This window comes from Nelumbo lutea, chromosome 1, assembly GCF_056320005.1.
Source record: "Nelumbo lutea isolate HS-2025 chromosome 1, American lotus-T2T, whole genome shotgun sequence".
Taxonomy (NCBI): domain Eukaryota; kingdom Viridiplantae; phylum Streptophyta; class Magnoliopsida; order Proteales; family Nelumbonaceae; genus Nelumbo; species Nelumbo lutea.
Genome location: NC_142684.1, coordinates 66,435,763 through 66,448,873, shown reverse-complemented (window position 1 = coordinate 66,448,873; position 13,111 = coordinate 66,435,763). Strand labels below are relative to the sequence as shown.

General features: G+C 37.2%; 1 protein-coding gene across 4 annotated transcripts; it reads right to left on the bottom strand.

The window, feature by feature from the left end:
* Window positions 1-6,941: 6,941 nt before the first annotated feature.
* LOC148875029 (cellulose synthase-like protein E1) lies at window positions 6,942-11,718 on the bottom strand. Of its 4 annotated transcripts, none has more exons than XM_088966502.1 (7): window positions 11,234-11,718; window positions 10,189-10,474; window positions 9,838-9,978; window positions 9,595-9,735; window positions 8,424-8,636; window positions 7,650-7,997; window positions 6,942-7,565 (listed from the first exon to the last, which is right to left on the bottom strand). In XM_088966502.1, exons 1-7 carry the CDS (start codon window positions 11,383-11,385, stop codon window positions 7,020-7,022), a joined length of 1,827 nt encoding a protein of 608 aa, XP_088822628.1. In that variant the 5' UTR covers window positions 11,386-11,718; the 3' UTR covers window positions 6,942-7,019. The 4 variants fall into 4 exon arrangements, with proteins under 4 accessions (XP_088822628.1, XP_088822629.1, XP_088822630.1 ...); XM_088966503.1 differs by having other exon boundaries at window positions 10,189-10,542; window positions 11,234-11,365; XM_088966504.1 differs by having other exon boundaries at window positions 7,123-7,262; window positions 7,306-7,997.
* Between the last annotated feature and the right edge of the window lie 1,393 nt (window positions 11,719-13,111).

The window sequence follows — 13,111 nt, the reverse complement described above, 5'->3', positions numbered from 1 at the left end:
TTTTATTTAATACCAATTTTGCCCCCGTGCTAGGGCTTTCTTCCCTCTCCTCCTATTCAAACTCAATAAGCAGAGGGTGGAGTCCTCAGATAATTTATTTAATACCAATTTTGCCCCCACGCTAGGGCTTTCTTCCCTCTCCTCCTATTCAAACACAATAAGCAGAGGGTCGAGACTTCAATTGCCGGTCCACCGGTGACGATTGGCGGTATGAAGATACGACCGACAACCTGGCATTTTTCCCTTTGTGACTATTTTTTTGCTTATTTTATTCGATTTGAAGCAAATTTTCTTGAGTTTTTTAACACTTGAAAAGACACTCTTCTCTCTATTCGCAAATTTGTGATTGGGAAAGTTTACCGGCAACACTCGACCGTCCAACCGCCAGCGAACGAAGGTGAGTTTGCCCATACCGTATAGTATAATATGTGAAAAGCATTGTTTATATGTATGAGTGAAGTGAGGGCTAAAATTGTCATTTGTGTCAATATAAGCAGTTGTAGGGAAAGTAGCTCACCAAACATCCCACCCAAATAAGTGCTTAAAAAACATGATAAGTGATTTGGCAAGTGGGTTACCAAACAGCCTTAAGTGATTGTTAAAATAAGCACTTCTAAATGGTATTTGTGCAACATGTACTTCTTTTAACAACCACTTAATCACCAAGCATAGCCTTAAGCTGTTATCCTTTTTTTCCCAAAGTGTTGGTTGCGGTCCACCTAGTCCCGATCGAACACTACAATACTGACATCATCACTTGCACTACACAATTGCAACTAGGAGGCATAGTGTAGGCTCTGATACCATTGTTATGTGCCTTAGGAGAACTCACCCCTAAAAGCTATTTGTTAGAGGGAGATAACCCAATCACATATATACCCCACAATAGCATCCCATACTACCAATGTGGGATACCTCCCATTAGCATACCATACTACCAACAAGGGACAAATAGGTCGTAACAACCAGATGTCGCAAACTCACAATGACTCATTGGGACGTGGTCAGGCATCAAGAATATAAGAGCAAGACTAAGAGCATGACTCTTTTCTATCTAAGTTGTTATCCTTTTCTTCTGATCTCTTAGTTGTTATCATTTCGCCGTTATCTCCTATTTTTTTGTCAATGGTTGCTCCTAATAAGGAGTTTTGACTCCCATTTATTCGTTGTAACAAACTATTTATAGTCCTGCTAATTTTCAATGAAGGATATCTAATTCTTTATCTCTCAATACAAAAGTTAGTGGAGGTCTAGGTTTCCTTGAATTAATCCAATATGACTCAGCTCTCTGTCAAAATAGAGAAGAAGAAGTAGTGCTCTTCACTACTGGTACCACTTCCCGGTCAAGTTCCCTAGCTCCCACGTCCTACCACGAGATCCCAAGTGCAGGCTCGCGACAAATAGGTATCAGAGCCAATGACGGGCCCACCCCATGAGCAACGTTTTTCTACCCATGAACAATGTTTTCCATAGATTGAGGGAGAAGTTGGGTCACTTGTGACTAGCCAGGAGAAAATGATGGAGCAATTGATGTAGATGTTCGACAAAGTGCATCCTGGTTCGATCATTTGGAAAGTTCTAAAGGGAAGGAGGCAGGAGAATCCTTTTGCTCCCCAGTTAGAAATCATGGGGATTGATCCAGTGGGACCCTTAGTACCCCAAACACTCTCTCTCTCCAAGGGACTCAAACTAGACTTCTCACGCTACAATGGGGGAGAAGACCCAACAAGTTGGTTATGTCGTGCCGAGCAAATCTTTGAATGGAAAAGGGTAGCGAAGGAAGGAAAGGTGCTCATGGCTTTAGTACATCTGGAGGGAGATGCATAATTTTGGTTCCAGTTGCTGAAGCGAGAATGTGGTAACATGACATGGGAACGGTTTAAACAAGAGCTGAACTAAGGTATGGGTCAACCCGGTTGCAGGATTTCTTCGGGGATCTTACTAAATTACGACAAATTGGGACTATTCATGAGTATTAGACCCAGTTTGAGTGCTTACTAACACAGGTTGGTTGACTATCCACTGAACACTAGATCATCTGCTTCACTTGTGGGTTAAAGGAGATCATTTGGGCAGATGTGATAGCCGCACGACCTACTTCCCTCTCTATGGCAACTGGGTTGGATCGTCTCTACGAGTCTCAGAATGTAGCACTTTGATGATCAGTACCACTGGAGGGTCCCAAATCAGAACCAATCAAGGAGGGAGCTTCCCCCTCAACCCCATTACCTATCAAGCGCATGAAACCAAGGGAGCTCAAGGAAAGAAGGGACCAGGGACTATGTTATAATTGCAACAAGAAATTTTCCCTGGGGTGTCATTGCAAAAAGTTATTCTTGATTGAAGGGTGTTGGGATGTGTTACAAGAGGAGATCGACATGGAACTTGAAGATGATGGACCTGACATGACTCTCTTGATCCATGCTCTCTCTGATACATGACCAGCACGTATCATTAAGGTTCCAAGTCAGATAGAGAGTGAAGAGGTGGTTGATCGACTTAGGAAGGACTCATAATTTCCTAAACACGTCTCATTCTCAACGGGTTGGTCTTACACCCAATGGAAGTGGTAGGCTTTAAGTGGCTGTGGCAAGTGATGCTAAATTAATCTGTCGAGGAAGATGTACCAATTGGTGGCTTATCCTACAAGAGGTACCCATGGATATTAATTTTTATTTATTAGCTTTAGATGGTTATGAGGTAGTGCTTCGAACACAATGACTTACCACTTTAGGTCCAATAATGTGGGACTTCCAAATAGGGATTTTCACCTTTGGTGGAGATCAAAAGTGCTCACGATGAGTGAATAGTGAAGAAGGCCAAGGAAGGAGTGCTGTTACAATTGGGCTCCGCAGGCCCAGAACCACCAACTATCATTTCTGGCCCACATCCACAGCTGCAGAAGGTCCTAGAACAATGCCAGGATGTGTTTGTCGAGCCAAGGCGCACTCAAGATCACAAAATTCCTTTAGTACTCGGTGTTGACCTGTTTGTGTGTGTCCTACCACGAGATCCCAAGTGCAGGCTCGTGACACATCAACCCACCAACGATCATCAGGATGGATACAAATCCACCACAACCCATATCTTGGACTATGGTGGGGTTGGACCACATATGAATGGGCTGACAGAGAACCTATTTAATACAAATAAAAAAATAATTCTTCCATTCCCCCAAATTTTAGGGTTCTCAAATAAGCACTTATTTATGAGCTTATTTCCTCCTGGCCCAAAATAAGTGTTTATTCCAATAAACAATTATTGTTATTTACTTCCAAACTTGGCCATGGACTACGAAAATAAAACCTAAATTGATATGTTCATTATTGCCTTTACATAGATTGCAAAAACAAAACCTAATTTTAATGGGTTAAACTCATCAAATTGATTCAAGTACAGACACAAGCATTGGAGATTTTGCCTTGGATTTATGCCATCATTTGAGGCACTATATCACACAAGATTTGAATGTTGTGTCGTCCCTCTCGGTGTGAAAGCTTCGAAAATGTCCATATCAAGTGCGCGAGAACAGTGAAGACATCTTTGTTTGTGCAAACCATACTCTTAAGAAACTCCAAGTAAGGAATTATTTGTTATTCTAAACTATGCCCCAATATACTTGAGTTTGAATATACGATCTTTACAATGACAGGGAGCCTATAGATTGGATGAATGTAAACTTGGGTTGAGGATTTTATCAAGCAATGGTGACGACTATTAATGAGTTTATAGAATGACGGAGAGACAAAGAAACAGAAGAGGGTGGGGAAAGAAGCTGGTTGGTGAGGGGCTGGAGGGAGAGGTCACACGTTGGAGGAGTTTCTGCTACCAACAGAATGCTCCCAACATGTCCTTGGGAGTACTTAAGTAACTGGACAAGTGTCTCTCCCTAAATGGGAGGACACCAAGAGGGTAAGAATGCAAGTCGGGCAGCTGAGCTGGGTTTATGGTCAACCCATGCCCAATCCTAAGATTTTGGCCTAAGGCCCAAGCTTGAATAGAGCCTAACGTCAACCCCAATCTTCCAAACCTGAAACCAGCCTATATTGTAATTGGATGCACACAAGTTGTGTTTGGGTTGAATATGCATATATGTAAATACATATCTATAAAAGTACTTTTATGAAAGCACGTTTATAGAAGTACTTTCATAAAACTATTTTTGCAAAAGCACTTTTATAAAAAAATTGCATTTTTTGCATTTTCTACATTTTTTGTTATTTTTTGCATTTTCTCTATCTTTTTAGTATTTTCTGCATTTTTTGCAATTTTTTGGTATTTTTCTACATTTTCTAGTATTTTTCTACATTTTTTACCATTCATTGGTGCTTTTCTACATAATTTTTGCATTTTTTTGGTGTTTTTCATGCATGTCCTACAATTTTCTGATATTTTCTATAATTTTTTAGCTTTTTTGTATTTTTCTACAATTTTTTGGTTTTTTTTTTTTTTGCATTTTTTGCATTTATCTATAATTTTGCATTTTTGGGTATACGGGTTGACATAACTCATTTTTGTCACGTGGCGGTCTTGAGAGAGATTATTCTCTCAAATTTTATTATTTTGGGCATACAGGCCATCCCTACCCATTTTTGTATTTATAAATGAGGATATGTGGCTTAGTATGGATGAGGGTGGTTAAGGGTCAATATGGGTGGGTCAAGGTGGGCTAGAGTTAGGCTGGGTTATGACCCTTTAACAAGGATTAATGATGGGTTATGGTGGGTTGGTGGGTCAATATAAGTGGGTTGGCATTCAACGCTTACCCGACCCACACATTTGGCACCCCTAGCTATATAGTCACATTGGACTAGGCCCAGGCGCAGCTAAAAAATTAAAAATCCTGAAGTCTTGGACTTGAGCCAAGGCCGAGAACCGAAAATCTATACCCAACCCATGTAAAATTTGAGGCTGGGTCGGTCTGGGCTTGGTTAGGCCCATCGAAGTTGCAACTCTATGAGAGTGACAAAATGGAGAAACAGAATATACCATTTGGGCTACTTTGTTATTTGCATTCTGCAGGCCGATAAGGAGGTGAACTCATTTAAGCTAGAGTATAAATCTATACTACTTTAAAAAGCATGAATAGTCTTAGTAATATTTCTAGAATTTTTTTAGGACAAAATTTACCCTTCCATATTTAAATTTATTGATAAAAATGAGGACAAAGGGTAATCAATTATTAATATTAAATGATCTATACTACTTTAAAAAGCATGAATAGCCTCAATATTTCTGGAATTTTTTGAAGACAAAATTTACCCTTCCATATTTAAATTTATTGATAAAAAATGAGGGCAAAAGGGTAATCAATTATTAATATTAAATGAGTTGAAAAGATACAATTATAAGATATTTAATGCATTCAATTTCTTCTCATTAAATCCAACACTTAAGGTATTAATTTGCATTCACCTTCATTGAATCTAAATTTAAGGCATTTATATTTTTTCTCATCATTAAATTCTATTAATTAAGTCCATACATAATAATAAATTAATAATTCCAGTAACATAAAAACACTCTTAAAATCTACCAAAAAAATAGTGTTTTCATCTTGGCAATGGTAAGAAATTAAACCATTTCGGGTCAAATGAGCCAATCCATGTTGTCACAATTAAATAATAAAATGAAAAAATATAGAAATTAAAAAAAATTGAAAACATTTTTAACATCATATATTTGACATATTAAACAATAATAAGTATGATAAATAAGAAATGGTTTTATTAATGATGGAAATGGAATGTAAATTTTAAAACCGATAAGAAATAAAACTATTTTCTTATTCTCTCTCATTAAATCTCATATTAAGGTATATTTTCTTATTAAACCCACAAAATTAATTTTAATATTATGAAAATAATTTTTTTGAAAAATAATTTGCAAACTAAACATTTTCTTCCCTCCCAATGGTGGGTAAGCAATTTAACCATTTTGGTTCAAATGGGTTAATAAAAATTGTTATAATTAAATAATAAAAAATTTAAATGTAATATATATATATATATAATACAAAAAATAAAAAGAATTGGATATATCTAATATTGAATGTTCATTATAGTAAAAAAAAATATGTATGAAATGTAAGAAGTTATTTTATTAATGATGAAAATGGAATGCCAAAGTCAACCTATAAATGAAATGATGTCTAGTCAAATAATAAATTTTTTAAAAATAAAAAAATATAAATAATAACAAAAATAAAAATAAAAAATTGGGCACATATCTAATGTTATATATTCATAAAAATAAACATTGGGTACATCTCTAATATTATACATTCATTATCAATGATGGAAATGTAATAAAAAATTTAGTGTCAACCTAGAAATCAAATTATTTTCCTTTTTGGGTTTTGGGTTAGTGGTTTGGGTCAAATGCATTAATCGATGATATGGTAGTTAAATAGTAAATCTTTAAAAAAATAAAAATACAAGTAACCAAAAGAATATATTAGTTATGTCAAACAAAAATTAAGTATGATAGATGATATATAATTTAAAAAAATCCGAAAGTAAAACTATTTTATTATCTAGAAGGTGGGTTAATGATCAAACTTTTCAATGAAATTCATGGTCATAATTGAATAATAAATATTTTAAAAATGATAGAACACAAACAATGAAAAAGTACAAAATTCTATTTGAGAACATTTATAATGTTATATATTCATCATAATAAATAAAAATATTTATTAAAATAAAATTTATTTTTATTTATGGAAAAAAATGAAATAAAAAAATTGATAATAATAATAATAATAATAATTGTTATTGTAATTTAAAATTTCTACATGCAATGCACATGCACATTCAGTACAAGCATTTGAATTTATTTTTAGTCATATTCTTACTTTTGTTAGTTTTCATTTCTCATCTTAATTATGATATATCTAAAATTCAAGTAATTAATATGAAAAAAATTTCTCAGAGGTAGAATGACAAAATGCGAAAATCCTTCCTCTGTACTAGAGAGTTCAAATATATGAATAATGAAGATAGCAGGAAACATTCTAATTAATACATGGGCATGAGACAAAGCAGAGAAGCCAAAACAGTGGATGCAACTGTGACTGAAGTTGGCATCCGTCCCTTGTCCTTGCGAACGAAGAGTGCTTGGTAGACGGGTATGTTAATGAGAACCACCAGCCCGCAAAGAACAATTTGTGAGACCAATTGCTCAACAGCCTTAAGCTCCATGTCCAAAGCCACTCTCTTAAGTGCCGAAACCAAACTGAAAAGATTCAACAATGCTACGGTTGCTAGGATCATAAACATAGGGGAAGAGGTCCCGAACTCCAGTAGCCCTTGTTCGTATCTCTTGGATACATCCTGATCAGCGACCTTGGCTGTGATAACAAACGCTGTTTGAGAGAACCCTAGTTTCTTCACAATGGTGTTGATGAACCCAAAGAGGAACGACGTTGTCCTGCGAATCAAAACCATCCTTTGCATGTTCCACCATTGCCTACTGCTTTGCCCACAGCACACTGCCTCCACTAGGCCGCCTACATTCTTGCCAATGAACACAAAGGCAAGTGGGACGAACCATAGGCTAGACATCTGAAAGCATGAATTAAGAGGCGTTAGACAAGACTCTGCATCTGCTAGGTGTGTGTTTGTGTAATTGTACGAGAAAGAGAGAACCTGTGGGAACAAGGAAATGCCTTTAAGTAGGGAAATGGGGGTGACGACCACGTAATAGAGTGTTGGAAAAGAATTGGGAGCCCATAAACAGTAAACACAATAGGCCATTTGGAGGCCAATCTTTATCTTCCCAAGACCGTACCAGAAGGGACAGTACTTAGAAACAGCAATTTGAAACATGCCTTCAGCCCATCTCTTAAATTGCACTAGAGATTGATCCAGTGTGATGGGTGCAACACCCAAGAAACCCCTTTTCTCCGGATTGTACAAAACTGATTTCCAGCCCCTGCATTGGATCGTTAGCCCTGTTATAACATCCTCCGCTGGACACCCATAAATCAAACCCATCTGCAACCCAACAAAGTAGAGCAAGTAACTACGCTGAGCCACACAAACACACACACAAGAGAGAGAGAGACCTCCTTTCCCCATTGAGTACCATTCTCGTAAGTACAACTGGCCAAAACCTTGGACGATTCTTCCAATTCACAAACACTTTTATGCGTTTTATCCATCTTCCTTATAATCTCCTTTATACCCCTTGTTATACTTCTTCCCAGAAAGTGCCTCTCTCCTGTGAAAACATCCAGTCCCACAGTAGAGAGATCCTCCATATCCATCAAAACCCGCAAATTCCAACTTCAAAACCAATCAGATCCGATCCATGAATAAAATTAATCAGTTAGTTTATAGAAAAGTTAATTTTCATTAATATTATATTCCTCTGATGAAAATATTCTGATTTATTATTCTCTAAATTTGGTTAACACCCACCTTGTTAGTTACCGGGGAGATATTACCGTATATATCATTAGTGATTTTATTGTCATAGTATTGCGGAAATTGAACGTAAGCAATCTCGTCACCGTTTTCTTCATCCATGAAGAAACATAGTGCATCTCTCAATGCTTCAGGATTGTTTGAGTACATATCGCAGTCGACGTTGAGTATAATCTGCCCGTTGGTTATCTCAGATGATACCCCTATCTGCACAACAAGAGCTAGCATTACAGAGTTACGGTGCCGATCGACAAATATCAAAATATAGACATGGTTGATTTTTATTCATACGGCTCTTTTATGTATAGCCACGAGCTGGCGGATCCATGAAGGACCAATGGCCAGTTTGGTAAGTTTTTTTGGAAAGATATTTTGATAATTCTAATAGTTAAAAGATGTATTGAGTTTTTGTATGAAGATCTGAGTAGTCTAAAACTAGTTTGGCAGATACATGTCTTTCCATGGTAGAATAAAAAGCGAAAGACGTGCAAAGTTTCATTTGAAGCTTCCCTAGATCAGCCCAAAATGGTCTTTTCGCGTCCTTTTGACACTCCGACTTTTGACAACTAAATCTTCCGTGAACCAAATGGAAATAAATCAGAAATCGATATGCCCGGCTTGTAAACAATCGAAAGGCAACATGAAAAGACACCAAATTGGCCACAAATCAAATAAGCTTGGGCCCTGAGCTCATTTCATCCTTGCCCAAGGTCCAAGGATTTGTGCATGGGACATGGCCCTACCGCAAATCAAATAATAGGTGCAGTGAGTCATCAAGAAACAGATTATCTGACCATAAAAGGGTCCATTTGGTTTGCAGTTGGAATCAAAATTATTGGAATGGTCCATTTTCATAGTCCGTTTGATTTAAACAGGAACCGGAATCCGAATTGAAATAAGTTGGAATATAATTTCATTCCCAAAGGAGGAAAAGGGAATGACTATTCTCTCAAATGGGAAAATGATATTTTTGCAAAAATGAGAATGGAATTCTGATTCTATCTAACCAAACAATTGGAATCAAAACAACCCATTTCGTTTCGAATCCCAGACCCTTATTATTCCTATGAACCAAACGGGCCCTTAAAGTATTGCCAGGAGTTATAATCTTAACAAATCACACATGCATGCAGATAGATGCATGTAAATTAAAATGAAAGATTACCAGCGCATTCATAGCTCCGGCTTTGAAGTTGTGAGGGAATTGAGGCCTCTTTTCACGAGCCAAGTACACCAAAGTTGGCAAAGCATGCCCTTCAATGCCCACAGCACTTGGGTTTGATGAGTCCCTCCCGTCGATCAATATCTACATTTTCCATGACCATGACCACACACATTAGTTAGTTGAATATGAACAACAATACATCAACCCAAAACATAAAATCAGAAGACAGAGAAGCATCATCACCTGGAGAATGGTGTGATGATCGCGCTTACTCACTCTCGACTTCCATTCCCAGAATCCCTTGTGTTGTCCCTTTATGTCTTCCGGGATTCTACCCAATTCAACTGCTGTTTCTATCCGGTTTCTCATATCTTCGTATAGCATCTAACACAAATACAAAGTCAGAAACGAGGCTACCATATCACCATAAAACCAGCCGGCTTGGTGTGGTTCAAGCCCCAGCCTGACCCGGGTCCATATCAGGCCTGACATTTCCGGCTGGGCCTGGGCCCAGGCCCTCTGGTGGTCGTATTATGTATGCGTGGGCCTGCTTTGGCCCAAAAAAAATAAAAGCAATAAGCGGAATACCTATACCTTGTCGGATGAAGATGAAGCCGGAAAATAGACGGCAGGCGACCTTGGCTCCACCTGGAACTTGTTACAAAAAGGTATCCAATGCCTAGCGAAACGAGAAGCCTCAAAGAGCGCATAGAATGTCAGATCCGATCCACCATCATCCGACAGATATACGCTCAGCTTCTCCGGTGGATAATCGTATGCCATCACCGACAATACAGTGTTAGCGATCATGATCGGTGGCTCTAATGTGGGGTCCGCTGTGCACACGAAGATGTCTACGGCTGGCATCTTATCACAGTATCTGCTTCATGCTAATTAGATTAAAATTGTATACATAGTCGACCATCTGCTCCAAATACATGGCCCGCTCTGACAAAATAAATAAAAAATAGAAAACGGCCAAAAAATTGTTTTTCGGATAGACGATTTGACTGCTCAGGTCAGGTCAGTAATTTATTAACGAAATAAACAGTTTTTGACAAAAAAGAAATGGTTTTGAAATCTCTAGAACAAACTTATAACAAATCAATCAGTGTCATAAAATATTGAGATTTATGGTACACTAACCTCATATCGCTTGTAGGAAAACATCTTCCCATAAAAGATGAACAAAGGATGGTGATCCTTTTTCAGTTTGGTTTTTGGGGGCCAAGTTAAAGAAAAAAATGAGATAGGGAGTATAAGAATTAGGGTTTGAGGAAAATGGTTTGAGAAGGTTTGAGTGTATTAGAGATTTTTTTAAAGAAAAAACTAATAATTTTATTTTTAATTTTGGGAATTGGAGGAGACTTAAAGAGTGATCTTTTTACATTTTAGTTCTAGTTTTATTGTTTGCTTCTGTTACATAGTTGTATCAATTATTTAGGCTGCTTGTTTGCTTCTCTTTTGACGAGTTCTTGGTGTTCTCCTCCAATATTTTCCATCATTTTACAGACGGAAAGCTAAGATAAGAGAGAGAGAGAGAGGAGTACTATAACTCATCAGACAACTATTCTATGGACCGTGCGACTCTTACTGAGACTGTAAGATGAAGGGAAAGAGAAGGAGTGTTTAGTGATACCTCTGGACAGCCTCTCCTTGAAGGGGTATCGAAAGATAACATTCCAACGAACAGATTGAGTGATTACCCAGTAGAACCCAAACCACAGCTCCGCTACAAACAATCCGATCCAAACCCATCTCCCAGGCTCTCCTGTTCTTGGGATATACCATATCCTGTAAACCCAAATCAAACAAATACCCAGAAATATGGTAGATGCAAATAGCTTATAAGTTAGTCTACCCTTCGGTTTTCTTGTCTCAAACAGACCAACTTTCTCAGTTCCACCTCCCTCTCTACTACTACTCATCTCTCTCCCACTATCTTTGCACACACAGACACAGACGAAGTAGTAGAAAAAATATTGGATTCAAAGGGCTCGAGTCTGAGGTTTTCTATCTCAGGTCATACGCTTCCAAGATCCAGGTGAGTCGGTGAACACCGGCTGGCCGGATGACGCAAATAAAAGAATGAAGCTGTCTCTCTTGGCCATGTGACCAGCCAAACAAATAATATTTTATAGCTATGAGAATCTTAATCATAATTCACAATGGAAAGGTGGGAGTGAAAGACACGTCTACCAATCAACAGGAAGTGCTGAATATAATAATATTTGTGGTTTAAAGTTTCCCATCGAAAACGAAAATATATAAAAGTAAAAATAATTAAGTGAAAATTCCCGGTACTCTGTATTTGTGATTAGTGCCACCCAATATTTTAAAATGTCACAATACAGTATCCAAACTTTTAAATTGTGTTAATGCAGTGTATTTATCGTTAATCAGCCCATTAATTGGCATTTGAAAATACATGCCGTTTTGGTGTCATTTAATTCTCTTTATCAACCATCCAAATATTGATAAAATATGAATAATTCCAAATTCTTGACTTCTTCTATTCAAGAAAGCTAAAGTCATGTCTCAGTGGGTATTCAAGAAGAGGTAAGAATTTGAGATTGTTCATCTTTTATCAATATTTGGATGGTTGATAAAGAGAATTAGATGACACTTGGAGGGCATTTGTGTTTTTTCAAATGCCATTTCATGACTGGTTAATAGACTGGTTAACGGCAGGTACTAGATTGTCACATTTTGAAAGTTTGGGTATTGAAATATCGCATTTTAAAGTTTGGGGACCAAAGTGGCACTAGGCCCAAAGTACAAGATACTAATCGGGAATTTTCCGTTAACAAAATCTTGATCTACTTGGGCTATTAATTAGTAAATCCCTAGTACTTCACTAAACTATTACTACTTGCAACCATCTCTCAGCTATTGCAAGTGTGAGATATGAGCTAATTTGGATCAGCTAAACGCATTGGCTATGTAGTGAGCTGTGGAACTAATGATAATATCTCAGGCCAGTGATAAAATGTATAGGACCACAATGAGAAGATGAATTTAAACATGGCAATTGGGTTGGGTGGATCGGGTTAGGGTTGGGTCAAGACACTTCAGATTGATTTTGGGTTGGGTTGTCACGTGCTAGACCCTAACCCTAAATGTTCAGGTTAGGGTTGACCCATGGGTTAATTCGGGTCATCCCAGAAAATAACTAAAATTAAAAAAAATAAAAAAAATACATGAAAAATACCAAAATTAAAGAAATTAACCTTAAAATTCCAAATATAAAATAAAAAACTTGAACATTTAACAATTCAAAGAGTAAAGATTAAATAGTAAAAATTAAAGAATTTAAACTTCTAACAATGCATAAATAATCTCAATTAGACCTAACAATACCCATGACTCACCCAACCCAACCTAGTTTTTTTTTTTTCTGAATTGGGTCAAGTCGGGCCATTGTCAAATTCAAGTAGCTAAATATGAGACCCTAACCCTGTTTTTTCAAATTGAGTTGGGTCGGGTTCACTGGTTGAATCAACTTTTTGCCAAGTCT